Source organism: Condylura cristata, unplaced genomic scaffold (genome assembly GCF_000260355.1).
Source record: "Condylura cristata isolate star-nosed mole 26May11 unplaced genomic scaffold, ConCri1.0 scaffold00031, whole genome shotgun sequence".
NCBI lineage: Eukaryota > Metazoa > Chordata > Mammalia > Eulipotyphla > Talpidae > Condylura > Condylura cristata.
This window is the reverse complement of record NW_004567132.1, coordinates 13865536-13884556: the sequence shown is the minus strand read 5'-3', so window position 1 is coordinate 13884556 and position 19021 is coordinate 13865536. Positions and strand designations below refer to the sequence as shown.

Here is a 19021-nt window from a genome sequence, read left to right as displayed (position 1 = left end):
GGTACAGGCCAGAGGTGCAGGGGCAGCAATAGAATTCACCAGAGACAGAGTGGGAAGCAGAACAGGCATATTGATGAAGGAAACTGCTGAGGGGAGCAGTGGGTGGGTCAGGAGAGGTCTACTGGGCCATGTGGATCACCTCTGAGGCAGGGACTGAACTCATGCTTAAGTGGCTTTAGCTTCTCAGTGCTGTGCTTTAACCTGCTGCGCCACCAGGGAGGGCCCCCAGCCAGCCCTTTAATGCTGGTGTTCCACAGGGCTTACGTCAGACTCTCTCCTCTCAATCAACTCCCTGCCTCCATAGAGATTTCCAAATGCCAGCTTGCTGGTAAATTCCAAAACTCCATCTTTCAATCAGTAATTTTTCTTAAAGTCCATATTCCAGTACCTAACTGGTGAGGGGACTTTCTTTCCACTTCACACCCAGCATGAACTCATGAGTTCAAGAGTTCACCCTAGATGCACTCATAGTTGCCCCCCTCCTTCATCCCAAAGCTGCTCCTCTAAAGTCTCTACCCACCAAGTTGCTTGAGAAACCCCCTTAGTCCTTCCCTTCAGGTTACCAGTATTACAATTTCTACTCCAATGCTCCCTTCCCATCTACCTACTCCTCTCTGCTACTGAATGTAATTAAGAGGTTCTTAACTACTGAAGTTCTTAACTACACTGTCAATTCCATTTCTCAATCTCTAGTGTCTTGAGTCTTACCTCATATGTCTTCATTAGTTCTCAAATTGATCTTTCTGAAAGACCTGGAATTCTGAACTAGGAAGACTTCTATTAGTTCCCATGACACTTCACCACTGTCAGTATCTCCGTTAGTCAGACTTTGTGTGTCAGTTAAAACTCCAAAGGATCTGGTCACCTTTTTTGACCCTTGAGGGTTAACCACGTTGACTCACAGGTAGCTTCCAACATGTCCTGCTCTCAGAATCTTTGCATCTGTCTCCCTCTTCCTAAGGCACTCTTCCTCATTCACCATTTGACTGATTCCTCATCCATCAAAGCTTAGATCAAGGGTACAACTCCCAGGATCCTGAGTAGAGAGGTAATATTTGCCATCAATCAGAAGAATGACAAAGAATTTGCAAAACAGAACTTGAAGAAGAGCATTCTGGGGACAGGGAATGACAGTTAAAAGGCATGGATCTGTTAAGGGAACTGAGGTTAGTTCTGTAGTTAGAGTGGGGTTAGTTAAATGGGCAGGACACAGTAGAGATGGATCTGGGAAGATGAGACAATAAGCAATGACTATTAGGCTCTGGGAAACCTGACTTCACCTGGTACAGAACAGGGTAGGACATAGTGAGTGCTTCTGATGCCATGAAGAAGAGGGGCACGAGTGGACAATGCCAGGACATGGAAGGTCTGGGGAGGAAGTAATGAGTGGTTCAAGTAAGAAGTGATGGGTGTGTGACTCCAAACAGGCCAGGGGAGAGAGAATGAAGGTTGTGATGTCTGATGATGATGTATGATAGTTTTTGGTTTAAAGATGAAGTGCTCACCAAGATGGTAGCTCTGGAGAGGAAGAAATTTGAGAGCAAGAAAATGAATTTAGTTTTGCTTGTAAGGCCTGAAAGTGTACATTGGAAGGGACTTTATAATGACACAATTGAAGGCAAAATTGGGTTGGGGAAGATCTGATATAGGTATGCTTACATCATACCAGATCCTGAGAGCTGACTATTAAATATTTCGGAATTTTGTGACAATTTTTAAACTCTGCTATCATCTAGAAATTAACTATATAAAGTTATAATTACATAAGTTATTAAAAGCAAAGAAACTCAAAATACATTACTTCCTAAGAGTTTGACAGTATTTTATTGTTTAAACTTTTAAGATTACTCATGACTACTATATTTGTGGAAATATTATATGATGTTGTGTTACTGTGCTTTTCTTCCCTCACTCCGCATTCAGTGACATCACTTTGATAGCTTGCAATTGGTCATGTTGTAAATATTTACACCATGGACATTGGCAAACAACACAAATCAGGGCTTAATTTTTTGCTTTGTTGATTGTCTAGACTTGTTTGTCTAAGAAAATTACAGAGACTTAAATGTGTTGTGCATGTAACCAGTTATATTGTGGGTGGCACAGAAATATTGAGCAAATATTCTTTCAGTTTTCAAAAACTAGTTCTGAGTCAGTACAGTTACTTATGTCATTGGCAGATACGTGAAGTTCCGATGTATGTCTTCATTATTCCACTTTTTTTTTTTTACTAGTTTGTGAGAACAAAAATATCAGTCAGCATTCATGTTGAAACTATACTCATTTGTCAGTTATAGCCATAGATTGGGTATGAATTCAACAGGTTATTAAAAATTAATGAAATCATTCAGTAAGGCTCAGTTGGCTATATGCAGTTTACAATAGAGTGCTATATATTTTAGTATAACTTACAAATTACTAAACACCCCTGTGTCAATAAAATTTGCAGTAACTATTATATGCATATCCATGAATACACTTTTTTTTTCTCTAGGAGGGCTTCTTTTGTTAAACATGGACCAGCACACCAGTGATTTGACTCTTTGGAAGGCTTCCCAGATGAAGGAGGGAGTGATTGCTGGAAAGAAGCTCCCATCAGTGAAGAGAGGAGAGGGGGTAGGTAAATGGAGCTCATATGAAAGGATTAGCTTAGATGGGCACAGAGGGCAACACCCCCACCCCCAAATGATATAGGACTGAAGAGAATATGGGGTGGGAGGAAGCTGGGGCTCTCTCTTTTCTCTGCTACATAGGCTGAAAGCTGTTTTCTGATAGCTAGAGACAGAGAAGTGAGGAGCTGAGGAAGGTGACGTTGACGTTTTGGTCTAAGTAATCAGCCGGGGTCAAAGAGAAGAGAACTTCAGAGATGAGGCTGACTCAGAAGGACAGATGACAGAAACAGAATCATGACCAGCAGAGTGAATAGGTGGAGTGTCAACCAGATTCCAACCCTGGACCAAGCCCTGTGGTTTGGATTGCTTTTTTAATCTCCCAGGATAATCCTAGGAGGAAACTAAGGTTTGGAAAGGTTAAGTCCTTTCTCCACTGTGCACAGCTGGTAAGCGGCTGAGTCAGGGTGTGCGCTCAGGCAGCCTGGCTCTGTTGATGAGACACGGGCCTGCACAGCAGCACTTTTCGCCTAAGCAGAGCCCCCTAAGACTGTGTAGTTGGCATTGCCCCAGGCCAGAGAGGCAGGGCAGGTGTGGCTGTTTGATAGGAGCAGGAGGGTTTCAGGACTGGCAGATTCCCACACACTTCTGGCTTGCTGAAGCTAATGATAATGAATCGGAGCTTGCATTTTAAACAATCTTTGTTATTTTCTTTTCTAATAACTCGTATCTTTCTAAATTAAAGTGTGTGACAGATTTGAATTCAAAGACTAGAAGATTTGAGAAGCACTAAGCCACTCTTCTAATCACATTGCTCCCCTTCTGGCAACCTTTAGTGATCCCTACTGATGAGACAGTAGAGGTATTCTACTGATTGGTTATCACCAACTTGTAGAAGAGGGACTTAAGTTGGTATCACTACCAGCATTAACAAAGAAGGGGAAAGTAAGAAATGAAGTCAAATAGAAAACATCAGAGTATGTCACAGGCAATAAATATATTCTCTGGATCTACTTGTGTACATATATATAGCATATGTGCAGGACTTCATGAGTAGGGTAAAGGTGAGCTGATTATGGGTAAAAAAAAAAAAGAGACTGTCTGGATTATGAGTAAAAAAAAAAAAAGACCAGGATTATGGGTAAAAAAAAAAAGACCAGGACTTTGTCTCCTGGATTGTACCAGTGCTCATCTCTGAGGGGGTCTGGGCCTGGCCTCTGGGAGACTACAGGTGGCATGGAGGAACATCATCTCTGGGGGTTGCTTAGTGGAGGAGCCCCTATGTCGGCTGGGAAATCAAGTAGACTTCCAAGAGATGGTAGTGCTTTTGCTGACTTCTGAGAGGAGAATTGGTGTTTACCAGGAGAACAGGCCTGTGGGGAAGCTGCATGGCCAAGTAAGTGGTTTCTGAAAAGGCATGAGAAAACCTATCATGCTTGGGGAACTGTGAGCCATTTATTACAGGTATAGCATGAACTGGGGGGTGGGGTGGGCGTTGGGACGAGGGCACCTTCGTGTGCTGTGTTGAGAGACAGGATTTTACTTTGGCATGAAGAGCCATGGAGGAATTTTGAGCAGAAGAATGGCTCTGGCAGTTCTGAGGAGAGTGGATTAAGGGGAGGAGCAAGAGGTGTGGAGACCTGCAGGACGACTGTTGCAACAATTGGTCCTGAAGTTGGGCACTGTGAGAAGCTCAGGAGGCGGAATCTATAGAACATGCCACCCACAGTCTTTGGAAGGGCAGTGAGAACTGGGGAAGGCAGGGATGACTGGGGATGACTCGATGGCAGTGTTTTGCCCGTGTAAATGAGTGGCAGAGTGAGTATGGGAAGAGGATCACAAGTTTATTTTTGGAAGTGGCTCTTGTAGGTGTATGTGGCAGTGGGCCGCTGGAGCAGAGGAGACGTGAGGCCAAGAACACAGACCTGGGTGTCATGACCTGGGTTGAGTATAGAATGAGAGGGAAAGGGCTATTCAGGGAACATCAAAAACAAGGGAGCCTAAAAGACCAAGAGAAGGGATGTTTGAGGTACAAGTTCTAGAAATTTGGGTTACAGGAGCCAGTTGGTCAAAGAAGACCTAGGGAGAAAAGCTACCAGGCCAGTGATTCAGAAAATGAAATTCCCTGAAGGTTCCCTGGGAAGGGTGCAGTAGAGGGTGGTGGGAACAGGGGCCAGTGGCTTTGGGAGAGAGTGGAGGTGACACAGTGGGGCAGAGAGGAAGCAGGGCGCACTCGACCATATGGCACCTTTGTTTGAGTTAGATAGGCGCGACCCTTCTTTTAGGTATGCTGGCTTGACGAGGGAGTAGCAGCTGGATTTCAGCACTCAACATGTTCCCAGTAGGGCATCACATGCCATAGCTTTTCTAGAAACTGACTGGGAAGGAAGTAAAGTGATTGTTGTTGACCAAGAGGGGATATAGGACTATGCTAGGGGATTATTCTTTAAGATGTGAAAGGCTAGTGCCTGTGGACTTGGATGAGATGGGAACCCAGAGGACAAGAGTACAGGACAGAGAGACTAGCAAGAGGCTGGTGGGAACCCAGACCAGAAGGCCCCACCACCTTCAGCCATGTGTCAAGGGGTAAGAGACTGGTGAGATTCCCCACTCCACTCGCTCTGTGTTGAGGGGATCCTTGTTTGTGGAATGATGTGGGGGAGAGAATTAGGCAGGAACATTGAGCCCCAGTTGGGGCTGCCTGTCCCTGTGACCAGTGCTGCCAGGTGACACACAGACATCCCCAGGAGCCGACGTAGAACTTGGGCAGGCCACGCAGGGGAGCGTTTGTTTACTTAAACTATTTTACTTTTTAGCATGGAAAATTTCAAATACACCCCAAAATTAGCTCAACTGCACTGTTTTAAAAATGTTTTTTATTTATTTTGTAGAACACTGTGTAGGCCAGAGGTGCAAGGGGTGTGCGGATCCACCAGAGACAGAGCTGGGAGCAGAGCAGGTGGATTGACTGAAGTACTCTGGTGAGGGGAGAGTGGGCAAGAGATCTGCTGTGCCATGTGGGTCACCTTCCTGGCCAGCTGTGGTGGTGACAGTGCTGACACTTAACCCCTAGGCTACCACAGAAGCCCCCAAAGCATCCTCTTATACCTGTCCTTTAGCTTTACCAATAACTCTTACTGGCAGTCTTATTTTATGTACTTCCCCTTTATGTACCCTTTTAAAAACCTTAAAAATTTGTAATAGGCTTTCCTTTTTAGAGCAGTTTTAAGTTCACAGCAAAATTGGGCAGTAGTTATAGAGACTCCCAACATAAACCTCATTAAAAAATTTTTAATAATAATTTTTAGCTCACAGACAATTGCAAGAACAGGTTACTTTATTTATTTATTTATTTAAAGATTTATTAATTTATGCATACAGAACTGGGGTACAAGCCAGAGGTGCCGGGGCAGTGAGAGGATTCACCAGGGACAGAGTGGGGAGCAGAACAGGCAGATCTACGAAGTACACTGCTGAGGGGAGCAGCGGGCGGGTCAGGAGAGGTCTGGCACGCCATGTGGTCACCTCCGGGGCAGGTGGGAATCAAACTCATGCGGAAGTGGCTTTAGCTTCTTAGTGCTGTGCTTTAACCCGCTGCGCCACCAGGGAGGGCCCGATTGCTTTATTTTTAAATTTTTTACTAGAGAAAATATTCCCAGAATATATGTATTTGTGTCTGGAAGAAAAGATCATTCATGATCCTACCACACAGTAAGTCCTCTCATTGTATATTTCCCTACAGACTTTTCTTCAGGACTTAGTATCTGAATATTTGGATTTGGATCCCTTTATCCAAAGGCTAATCCCAACACTTCAAGTTTTCCTGCCTGGTGTGTCCACACGAGCTGCCTTAGTCCCTGAGTCCTCACCTTCCAAATCCTGTGTAGTGTCTGCTGGAGAGCACCAGCGATTAAAGGATGGTGTCATTCCCTGGTTTCAGTGTTGATGTGGGGTTCCTTTTAATATTCCTTCCATTTCTGTTTTTTCTGGTGTAACCTTGGTTGATTTCTGGAAGGACCAGTTCCCCAGTGTATCCTGAGTCACCGTCTTCCCCACCTCCTGCATTCATCTCTCTGGATTTGGGGCATCTGTGTCTGAATCTATCCCCCTACTCACCTGAGGTCCCTGTGAGGGTAGGACTCAGAGCTGATTCATCTGTCAACATGAAGTGCATTTGACCTCAAGAAATATGTGTGGAATTGAATCAGCCTACTTCTTTGACATCAGTCATCTCCATCTCTGCTGCAGGCTCTTGGGGTGCCTTACACCAGTTTCAGCCACACATGGTGTCTGGTACAGAATACGTGCTCCGGACGTGCTGCTCCTGCTGCTGCTATAGTCACCTGGAAGTTGCCATGCATGTTAGGGTGCCGGTGTTTCTTCCTTCTTCCTTCTTTCCTTTCCTACCTCCCTCCACTTCTCTTCTTCTGGATCATAAAGAAGAGATCATTTTGACTGCCAGAGGGAAAGTTAAGAGCAAAGCTAAGTTGGCACTGAATTCAAAAGAAGCAGTTCCCTGCACTGAGGCTATTTTATGAGTTTGCATTGCTCACAATACCAGTTATCATTAGCAGCAATTAAAACTATTTCAGGATCAGTTCAAAGCTGCCTTTGAGGTATTTTAAGCTGGTCAGAGTCTTCCATGTGTCTAGCTCTAAGCCAGTTTTCCTAGTTATCATTAGAAGTCTACTGGTGTTTGGAGAATACCAACTCTGTCTTTTTTGATTGCCTGAACATATCATAAAGTGCAGGAATATTTGTCACTACCCCTGGGGTTAATGTCCCACGAACTGTGTGGGCTCTCTGACAGGTCCCATTCCCATCCTTTTATGTGAAGGGGACATGGAGATGGGCGAGGAAGGGGGTTCTATATAGGATCTTCTCTTAAAGCCAATTTCTCTGGCCAGACATTGGCCTCCTGTGACCCATAGGAAGGGTGGTAGAATCCAGGCAGGAAGGGATAAAGAGCTTGCTCTAGGGTGGAGGCATGAGAAATTAGGAAGAAGGCGGGAACCCAATTTGGAGGGCAGGGCTGTGAAGAGGGGACTTGAGACCTTCAGACACCTTGAGCAACATCCTCCTCAATTGAAAGATAGAAATAAGAAGCAGTTTGAATTTCTCGGGTATCAGTCAGCAACTCTTGGTTACCGCTGGCCCTGACCCTGGGATCTGGGATCACAGTTTCCTAAACACCTCCAGTATCCTTAAGGGCCAAGCATCTGCTGATAGGCTGCGTTGGGTGGCTTCCATATGGAAGGATCTAAATGGGTGGTAAAAGAGAAAGAAGAGCAAATCAAATGGGAAATAGAGACTGGAATAATAGAACTGGGGCAGCTGCACTTTGTCCCTCAGTGGCACACTGGCCTCTGCAGTGTGCACTGTGACAGGGCCTAAGAAGGGGACCTATGAAGAAAAACTTTCTGCCCAAGTACCTTTGGCTGTGATTGACTGGTGGGGCTGAGTAGTTCCTGCTCAGAAACTGAGGTGGTGCTGGTAGTCTGAGGGTTTATGGCTTGGGTAAAAGAACCTTTTGGTGTTTTTGGTTTCTCTAAACATCTTACTTTGGTCAAAGCTAACCCTGACTCCCTTGGGTCCTGATCTGTCTGCAACTAGATTTCTGTGCAGAATTCACTTCTTTGGCCCTCTTTTCAGCTTGAAGACCTGGTATCATAACCCACTGAATCAGAGCACTGGAGGCTGGATGCAGTTGTGGCCCCTGCTTCTCAGAACTGCACCATCAACCCTACAAACACCTGGACCAGGCCCTGGGGCCAGGGCTTTAGGTCAGGCCAGGGCCGGAGTTATGCAGGAGTCTCACAGGCAAGCAGGCTCTTACTCCTGGGGCAAGGTAGGAGAATGGAGGGTGTCATGTCCTTGGCCTGGCGTGTGGGGAGGGTTGGTGCAGAAGGCAGGGTGACCCACTTGAAAGCAGCATGGCTATGACTGGGGCTGCTTCAAGTGGTCAGCCTGCACATACACAATGGTCTTAAATTCTTCAAAACTGGGCTGTTAAACATCTGTGTCGTGTTTTCATTAGCTTGTAAGCCATGGTGATAGGGATCTGCCTAGTTCTTTGAGGCAACAAATGTGCCTAGAGGCTAATAAACAGCAGGTGTCTCCAATAAATGATTTTAATACCTCATGTAAATGTGTGTGGAAATAAATGTGTGAAATGAAAGATGGGAACTGAATTCCATATGCAGATTACCCAACTTCTCAGCCATTTGGCACTGAGAACTCTAGTGTGACTTTGTTTTACATGTGCAGGTTGAGCACGTCTCCCTCAGGTTGGACCTACAGGCCTGTGCGTAAGGTTAGCATGGGCCCCTGGTTCAAGATGACTGGGGAATTTGAGACAGCAATGGCTGAGTGTCAAATCAAGCTCAGGCCCTGACTGCCAGCCCATGAAGCTGGAAGTGCACCTATTGACTTCATTTTTTCTTTCACTGCCTTGAAATCCCCCTTTGCTTTCTCCCAGCCCAGCGACCAGGGTCAACTTGACCTTGGGAATGAAGGAGCTAGCAGTGGCAGTCTGGAGGGAAATGACAGCACCTGACTTTGTTGACCTGCCTGTGTTTCAGTCTGGGGCCTCATAGTCACCAAATTCCCTAAGTTTTCTACTCTTTGCCCCCAATTATTTACTGAGAATGCTCTGGTAACCTCCCTTTCCCTATGACTTCTACTCCCCCCCCCCCCCCCCCCCAGGAATGAAAGGCACTTCTCTGGGCTCCTGCAGTGCTCTCCAGATGTCTCCAGGCCTGGAAACTCTAAAAAGAAGGGCCATGGTTTCTAAGTTCGGTCCCCACTGCTCGCCAGGGGTTTCAGTACTCAAGGGGACTGGAGGTGAAGGGTGGGCATGGGTAGGGAAGTAACAGCAAAAGGATCTGGGGAGCTTGGTCTGCGTTGGGCTGGCTGAGCTCACAGCCCTGATCTCAGTGATGGGAAGGGCCTATTCCTTCCTGTTTGTTGTCCTGATTTGCCCACTGTGAGCATACACAGGAGTTGCTAATGGGTAATAATGAGGGAGTTCCTGCCCCAGTACCGATACTGGTCAATAATTAGCCATGATTTCCTAGGTTCTGGGAGGAGGCAGTGACCTGCCCCAGCTGGTTTCACTCATCAGTGCACCATTGACATAGATATTCCCAGGTCCTTAAGTAGTCAAGGGACAGGACTCTCCCAAGGATTAAAGGAAATTGAGACTTTGCTTCACCTGACCCAAGCCAGACACTAGTCCCTAAACTCAGCCCCTTTCTCCTCTCCTAGAGGCTACAAGACTCCTGTGTGCTTTTGTCTTGGGTGGTCAAGAGGGACAGATCACTTCTCTCTGAGGAGGCCCACAAGTGGAGAGGCTGTGAGGGAGTGTGAGGAAGGCAGGCTAGATCTAGAGATAATTTGGGCCCAACTGGGTGGGTGGGGGTGGAGATAGCTAAAAACTTAATCATCTACCACGGGGCTTTGCCTGCTCCAGAGACAGGGACCAACACCTCTGTACAGCAGTGTGACGATAAACTAACTTTCCCAAAAAAAGAAAATCCTGACTAGGAATTTGCCAATTTCTGTGGGATAAGTACTCACATGAAGTCTGACTTCAAACTACTAGTTGGTTTAAAAACTGACCCAGAAAATTCTTGAATATTTAACAGTCAGCCCTACTTCATTCTCCATTAGATATCTGACCCTATCAGAGGTCCTCAGCAGTACAAACCGCAGGACCTGGCTGCATACCTTCTGAGCCTAGCACCCAACTCCTGCATTTCTTTTTTTTTTTTTTTAAGATTTATTTGTGCATACACAACTGGGGTACAAGCCAGAGGTGCATGGGCGGTGAGAAGATTCACCAGCGACAGAGTGGGGAGCAGAACAGTCTGATTGTGTAAGTACACTGCTGAGGGGAGCAGTTGGCAGGTCAGGAGAGGTCTGCTGCACCATGTGGACCACCTCCCGGGTGGGTATCAAACTCATGCTGAAGTGGCTTTAGCTTCCCAGTGTTGTGCTTTAACCCGCTGTGCCACCAGGGAGGGCCCAACTCCCTGCATTTCTTTACAAAATTCCCTTATCCTTGCACTAGTCAGCTTGGGGTTCAAAAATGAGATATTTAGGCATAGTCTTTGTGTCTTAGAGTTTTGGAATCAATTGGGTTGGTCTACTTCCAATTGTCACGATGCTCCTTGAGGTGATGGATATGAAATGATGTCACCAAAGTGAACCTCAAGCCCAAGTGAAGGTGTGCCATGTTCGAAGTCCCACGAGCCACCTGTTCTACCCTAGGGAAGTGGGGAGATGTGGCTTAGTGCCCATCATATGGTTGGAGGCCCATTCTGGGGCATCTGGCAATATGAGTTTGCTGGTGAGTAGTCACGTCACCTCTCATGTCCCTAAGTCACATGCCAGCCTCCTCACTCAGTCCCATTTTCAGGGGACCAGGTGTGTAGAATGACGAATACGAGTGAGCCAGAAAGCCACTAGGTCAGGCCACAGAACAACACCCATCTCCAGGGATGGAGTCTGTCCAAAAAAGTCCTCTTGGGAGAAGGGGCTTCCTGGTCTTGTGGGTGGCAGGACCATGTTTCTAGGTGCATGTTTTTTATTGTGTAATCTCCTCAGAGACCTGCCCCCTTGAACACTTTTCAGTGACTCCATTTCTCCTTCCTCAGAGCTCCTGGAATGGCACATGGCCCCACCTTAGCCAGGCAGCTGTGATGAGAGGTGTTGACTGAGCTGCCTCTCTGCTGGCTCACTATGTCAGGTGGAAGGGGCTGGGACAGCTCTGGGACTGAGTGTCTTATCAGTATAGCTGGGGACCCTGGGACCTTCCAGAGGCAGGACTGGGGTCAGGACACCATTGGGACATTGCCAGATCCGCAGTGATGAATGGTACAGGGATCCAGTGAGGGACAGGCTCTGGGCCAGGAAAAACAGCCCAGAGCCACAGGTGTGCCACCAATTCTAGTTCTTCTCCCATCCTGACCCTCTTGTTTGGTGACAGCATTCTGTCAGGCCTGAGCCCAGCAGAGAGCACCTGTTGAGTCCCAAAGAACATTTCTGTGAAGGTTGGAGATGGTCACACATCTCCCTCTGTGGTTCATGGCAGGACAGACTTGTGAACAAAGTGGCCATAGCGCATGCAACACGTGTCTAACTGAGATGGGCACAGGTGTGCAAGGGGCGGGGTACAGGGCTCCTTGCGGGCAACTTGAATAGGGTCAGAAAGTGGGTTCCCTCATCAGCCCCTTTCTCACTACTCAGATTCAGGTCAGGCTTCAGCCTGAAGACCTACAGTGCTGCCTCTGGGCATCCAGGGGGCCATCCCGCGCCCCCCAGTTAGAGGCCACACAGCCAGCCTCCTCCAGGTGGAGCCTTCCAGACCCTCATCAGTGGGCTTCACCAACAGAGTGGATGCTCCCCCTTCCAGAACAAAAAGGAGTGACATTCCCTTGCAGCTTTTTCTATACATAATCAGTGAGACACTAGGAGGGGGAAGCTGCAGTCTCTGGGGAAGGCGCTCTTATCTTCCTAGAAGATAAGAGGGACCAGGAGGGGGAGGATGTAACACATGTGGAGTAGAGGATGGGCCTGCCCAGAGCTAGAGCTTGAGCCAGATCTTGGATTCTGTCGCCATCCACGCCCAGAAGTTCAAGATCCACACCAGCCCACCTTAGGGCCTTAGTGTGCGCTGACCTAACCCTGAACTTACTGTAGCTGTTGAGCTAATGGAAAATGTGTATATGTGTTTTTCCTCATTTAAAGACACTTTCTGTACTTTCTTGATTCTGGGACCCTCTTCATTCTCCCTCTCCACGGACTCTTAGTGGCTTCATACTAAGTTTAGAGACACCAGCTTTGTGCTTCACACACAGGAATGCAGTGAATGTGAGCCCCTTTCTCTCAGCCACTCCATGTGGTTACTGGGGATCGAGGGCTCGGAGCCTGTAGTCCCTGCCACCCTTTCTCCAAGTGGTGACCAACACCTAAATGTCACAACATCCTCCATGTCCTCATCTGTTGTTCTGGGACACGGGCTGGGGGAGGGTCCCTAAGTAGGTGCCCTCCGACTAAGGCTGGCCTTAACCTGCGACGTGGGCTGACCTGTGCCAGTCCTGTGGATGGATGCTGAAGGGTGAGGCACTGATCCTGCTAGTCAGGCAGGATGCTAGCGGGAGGGCGGGACTGTGAGGGGTGGAGCTTCCAGAACAAAGGAGAACGGGGAGCCCTGGGGGCCCAGGCTAGGCATCAAAAAGGCTCTGCAGAGTGAGCACCACAGCAACTGCCCGACTCTGTGCCCTGCAGTCAGTCAGACAACCCTGCGTGGTCTCTTCTGCCTGCCCGGACCAGACCGGGCACCTGAACCACACTCTACTCAGAGAGGTCTTGTGATCCAGCGTGATTGCGCCGACACTGCTCTGTGGCTTTCTCTGCTTGGTGTGGGTTGCTGCTGCAGTTCCAGAAGAGAGCAGAAGGATGGCTGCGAGTGGAGCCAGAAGCCAGGAGGGCCGTCGGAAGCATACCTTCGTTCCAGAGATGTTTGATGGAGCCAATGTAGCCCCACACCTTTGGCTGCACCGCCTGGAGGTCATCAACGACCTCAACCAGTGGGACTCTGATACCAAGATGAAGTTCCTGAAAGAATCCCTGAGGGGAAATGCCCTGGAGGCCTACTGTGGACTCAGTGCCAAGGAGCAGGGGGACTATGAGACTGTGAAAGAGATGCTCCTGCGGAGCTTCGGGGGTTCCATGGCCGCCCACAGCTACCTGCCCAAGGAGATCGTCTTTGCCTTCAGCATGGGTAAGGGCTACTACCTCAAGGGGAAGATTGGTCATGTGCCTGTGAGGTTCCTGGTGGATTCTGGGGCCCAAGTTTCTGTGGTCCACCCTAGCCTGTGGGAGGAGGTCACCGATGGTGACTTGGACACCCTGCGACCCTTTGAGAATGTGGTAAAGGTGGCCAATGGGGCTGAAATGAAGATCCTGGGTGTGTGGGATACAGTGGTGTCCCTGGGCAAGCTCAAGTTGAAGGCAGAGTTCCTAGTGGCCAATGCAAGTGCCGAGGAGGCCATCATTGGTACTGACGTGCTCCAGGACCACAACGCTGTCCTGGACTTCGAGCATCGCACGTGTACCCTGAAAGGAAAGAAGTTCCGCCTTCTGCCTGTTGGAGGGTCCCTGGAAGATGAGTTTGACCTGGAGCTCATAGAGGAGGAGTCCTCGGAGGAGAGGGGCCAGCAGCTCTCCTATTGAGAAGCCCCCTTTTTCTCAACCCCCAGCCCCCAACATTGGTGAGAAGATCTACTACAGTGGAGGGGAAGGGCACTTACCCTCAGAGTCATTGGCCAAGGGCAACTCTCAAACCCCAATCACCCTCCCACGGCCCTCCCTCTGCAGGTGTCAGCCCCTCGTGGGGGAGGCTTCCATTGGAAAAGGAGCAGGTGAGGGAGAGCAGGCTGGTGTTCTCAGAGGAAGAAGGGGCTCTTGCTTATCAAATTGTTGATGGTGGCAAAGTCTTGGAGACTGGGAGAAGTTTCCAAGAAAGAAAACATGGTTGTCTTTGAGAGAAAACTGGGATTCCTTTTCTATTCCCTGAGATGTGGGCTCCGTTACCTCAGGCCGATGCAGCATGCCTCAGTGGGCAGGTTGCAGGTTGTCATGAGGAAGGCCCAGCTCATAGGGGTGAGGGTCACAGCTGCCTTGGGATTCTTCCCTGTTTGGTCTTCCCATCTAAACAATGTATGTTTCCTTCTGTCATTTGCTTTAAAACTCATTGAGCCTTGTGCCAGTAATTCATTATTACAAAAGCCAATAAAGATTGACTCATGGAAAAAACATGTAGTGTGTTGATTGAAGATGAATTGAATGGATGTGAAAAGATAGGAGAAACAGAGGGTCAGGAATATGCAAGCATTTACTGGGTGAATCGTCTAGATATGTAAGAAAAAAATATATATGGATAGTGGGCTATTTATCTTGGATTTTCTAACACAGCCTCAATTTCAAATAGTTTGACTTATTCCTTCCATAATTTTTATCAATGTTTCTAACCTAGTCATTCCTCTGATCACTTCCAACTATAGTAGTTTAGTGTACTTATGGCCTGTTATACCCAAAGGCGGAGCCCTGCAGTTTGTTTTTTTTTTTAAAGATTTATTTATTTTTGCATACAGAACTAGGGTACATGCCAGAGACTCAGGGGCGGCAGGAGACTTCACCAGAGACAGAGTGGGGAGCAGAACAGGCAGATCGACGAAGTACACTGCTGAGGGGAGCAGCGGGCAGGTCAGGAGAGGTCTGCCACGCCATGTGGTCACCTCCGGGGCAGGCGGGAATTGAACTCATGCGGAAGTGGCTTTAGCTTCTCAGTGCTGTGCTTTAACCCACTGCGCAACCAGGGAGGGCCCCCCTGCAGTTATTTTTGAGCTGTCTTCATTGAGGCTTGGAAAATTATCGCTATTGTAAACAAACTGGAGTGTCTCCCTCTGAAATAGTGTCTTATAAGATGGGAGCCGAGATGAGGCTGGAAACAAGGCCTGGGGATAAGCATGGGTGTGCATAGGGCAGCCTAAGGGAATTCTGGAGAACAGAGAAGCCTGCTGCCCGAGTCTGATGAGGGGAGCCTCTTCCTGGAGGGACTTGAATTCGTCCCTGAAATGAGAGAGTTAGACAGTGAAGAGGACATTCCCAAATCCAGGAATAGGGTGTTCATGTCTTCTACACGCCTACTTCATATTTGCTTCCAAGTTCCTGCCTCCCTCTCTGAGAGGACTCAGAATCTGCAACTCCCAAATGAAATGGATCCGTCAGGAGACTGAGGGTGTGAATCACAGAAGCCTCTGAATGGGAGGTGGGAAGGGACATAAACCCTCCATGGGGGTGAAGAGTCTCTCCTGGGCGTTTCCACCTGAACATCCCCCATGGGGAGGCTGCGAGGGTCAGAAGTGGGGATGAACTTTATTTCCAAGAAGCAGGGCACTGGACTCTGGGCCTCCTGAAGCCTACTGGCACTCAGCGTGGCTGTTCCTTCCCCCATGGCAGCTGTTTCTCTCCTGGGAATTGAGGCACCTGTTCAGCCCTCGCCTAAGAATTAGGAAAGCCCCGCCCAGGCAGCCAAGCTTCTTAACTGGAATCAGCTCGGCAGCCCCAGGGCATGGGCCTTGGTGGAGCTGATTCAGGAGGAAAGTGAGGCTTGGAGAAGGGGTGCGCCCAGCAAGAGGCCTTGCCTGGAGGTAGGAGTGCTGGAGAAAGGTAGGAGATCCAGAGGAGGAGAAGGTGGTCTCCTCAAGCTTGTCAGGCCCCACACCTTATTTTCAAGTTTGTCTTTCAACCCTGAACAAAGTGACTGCTCTCTTAGGCCCAACCTTGCCCTGTGGGCACAACCTAGTGGCACCTCCCTATGACCTATTTTCCACTAGGTCCTTCAGATTTGGGCCACATGCTCGGCAGAAGGCAGGAGGATGAGAAGTAGGTGGTTGGTGGGTAGGGGATGGGAAATTCAGTGTCAGGCCAGAACCCCAGGGCAACACCCATGATACCCCTCCCTTCTCTTCACTGTGCTTGGCAGAGAGCTGAACCCTGTCCTGAGTGAACAGGATGGGGGTGGCCTGTGTCCCAGCTGCAGAAACGCATCATCCCCTGTTGTGTGTGAGACAAGCTAGTCTCAGCCACCAGGCTCTCAGCCAGTCTCCTCCTAGAAGGGGTGGAGGGGTTGGCGTCTGCAGCACAGGCCTCTGTGGAGGGAGGAACTTGGGTGGTTTTTACCTGGAGACCTCGAGTGAGACTTGAGATAGGCGTTGTGTGTGGGTGGGAGATGATTGCAGACGCCATGCGCAATCTGTGAAGGGGGAGCCCCGGCTGCCCTCCTGGGAGCAGAGTTTCAAAGGGGGAGCCCAGGAGAGTAGTGAGCACTCGCTGCCTAGGTGAAGAGTTTGCTTTAGACCTGTACATTAAGGTGGAGTCAGAGATCTTCTGGCTCCTGGGTTGAGGGTGGAACGCATCAGCTGCAGGGAATCTGGGTTGGAAGGCGTGGCGGTATCCAAACTTAGGGTCTGAGTTGGAGATGATGGAATGGAGGAGACAGTGTAAAGGCTTAATCCTGACTGCATGTTAGCCTCACCTGTGGAGATGAAGCTTTTGGCAGTCTTGTTGACTGCAGATTCTAGGGCCCCGGGTTCAAACCCAGCTGTACCTCCGTGCTTGTGACTGAGTAATCCCTAGCCTCGAAGAAAGGCGGCATCAGCATCACCATCACCATCACCTGGAAGCTCCTTAGAAATTCAGACTCTCTTCCCCAATCAGATCTGCCCCAGAATCGGCATGAACCAAGACCTCCAGGTGATTCTTATGCTGCAAACATTTGAAAAGCCTGACCTAGAGTTCTATGATCTCTCTAGTTGAGGGGCCAGACATAGCCCCAAAGGCACAATCTGTATAATACTGACCACCACGCTCAGTGCTGACTGAGCCCAGACTGTGTTAGGTAATTCCTTGTGCCTTTATCCAGCCAGTGTATATTTTTGAAAGCTTCATTTTTAAATAATTATAGACGTACAGAAAACCTGCAAATGTAGTACATAGAATTTCCAGTTTTCCCAAATATTAATACTCCATTAAGTTTAACATTCTCTTTCTATAGGTATATAGAAAATGCAATATGATATATAATCATAATAAATGATAAAACCAGGAAACATTGAATATTTTTTGTAAACAAATGGTATATTCATACAATCTGACTTTTAAAAATACCAGTAACACTAAAAAAGCCCAGAAACAAAAACTTACCCCAAAAAACAAAGAAGTTAGCATTGACATAATACTAACATTTTCTTGTTCTTCCAGTGGTGATCTTTATGCAAAAGAAAACGATTGTTTTTCTGGTCCAGGCCCATGTTGCCTTCAGTTGTCAAGGATTTTCTTTACTCAGAACCAGTCCTCAGCCTGGCTTTCATGGTATCCACATTTCTGAAGAGACCTGGCCAGTTATTTTGTAGGATATCTCAATTTGGGCGACTGGCGTTTTCTCCTGATGAGATTTGGGTTATGTGCTTTGGGCAGGAATACCCAGAAGTGATAGACATCCCTCTCTGCATTCTGTCAGCTGCCAAGTGGCCGCATTACTGGTGTTTACTGCAGTCACTTGCTCAGAGTGGTGTCTGCCAGGTTTCTCCACTGTGAAGTATTTTCTCTGTGATTGTTTGAATGTTGATTTAAACAGACTAGACCCCTTCATAATCCTTGCATGCCAATGGAGATGTTCTAATTCTACTATTTCGCATTGATTAGATAACATTCAACCCTAAAAAGTTTTCCCTTCTTGTTTATGTATTTCTATTGCTGTAGATTCAGACTCTTGTTTATTCAGTGGGTATACCCAGTTACCATCATTATTTTGATGCTCAAATTGTTTTAGATTTGGTCTTGGGGGCCTCTTCAAATTAGATCCTATCTTCTTGGGACATGTCCCCATTGTAACCCAAGCCCAATCTTACTGTCAATAAGATGTTCTAGGTTCATCTTGCACCTCACCTGCACCTCTTGAATCAACCATTTCTCCATGGAACCGTGGTTCCTTTTGGTGGAGTCTGGTATTCAGAATCCAGCACCTGGGTGTTAGATATGCTCATTGCTAGGAGGTATAATTACCCTGTCTTCTCAGGGTCAGAGTTAAGGAAAGCCATACAGCATATCTGTTATTATTCTTTTTCTCTCCCTATATATTGTGAGTATATACTGATCCTGCTGTCATATTGACACCCCTTCCTCCAGTGTGCAACCTCGCTCTAGCTCTAGATTGGTTACTTGTCCAATCATAGAATACTCAGAAGTTGCAGAGTTGCTAACCTGTAAGACTATAAAAAACAAACCTAGAGCCACCAGTCATGAATCGCCTATTCAGGCGAGTGTGGGTGGTCCTTGGCCACAAACAAAGGTAAGTTGTGAAATCAGGTTATAGTCCTCTCAGGAGAGCAGAGGTTCGCAGGTGTGCAAGGCTGAGGTACCAGTCTGCAGGCTTTACTTTAGCTGAGGATTCAGTGTGTCCGTCAGGAGGGCAGCTGGAGTCAGGACTCGAAACCCATGAACTCTCATCTTGTGATGCTGAGGGTGTGGCTTGCCCCTGCGTCCCAGCGATGTGAGCTGGCTTGCCCACCTGGGCCTCAGCCACTGAGGAGGCACTGAGGCGGCTGGCAGAGCCAACGCCACCGCACATTCCATTCCCACCATTCATGGCCCTGCCACTGGCCAAACAAGCACAATAGTGAAGGCAGCTTCCCTGCCTGGGCTTATGGAGGGCATACTCTGCCCTGGCTGTTCTAACCATCCATCCTACCCAGCTGCTGTGTTTCTCATTGTGGGCTCGTAAATTGGTTACGTTCTGATTGCTCAGACAGCCTAGGCCAGCCTCCCCCAAGCTTGGACAGTAG

General features: G+C 48.0%; 1 protein-coding gene across 1 annotated transcript; it reads left to right on the top strand.

Annotated features, from left to right (window-relative positions):
* Window positions 1-12892: 12892 nt before the first annotated feature.
* Window positions 12893-14417, top strand: ASPRV1 (aspartic peptidase, retroviral-like 1). Its single transcript, XM_012731476.1, has one exon. The coding sequence runs from the start codon at window positions 13071-13073 to the stop codon at window positions 13845-13847; it is 777 nt and encodes a 258-aa protein (XP_012586930.1). The 5' UTR covers window positions 12893-13070; the 3' UTR covers window positions 13848-14417.
* Window positions 14418-19021: the final 4604 nt, after the last annotated feature.

Excerpts from the sequence above, each read along its gene's own strand:
- ASPRV1 (XM_012731476.1), top strand. The coding sequence starts at position 13,071 with ATGGCTGCGAGTGGAGCCAGAAGCCAGGAGGGCCGTCGGAAGCATACC.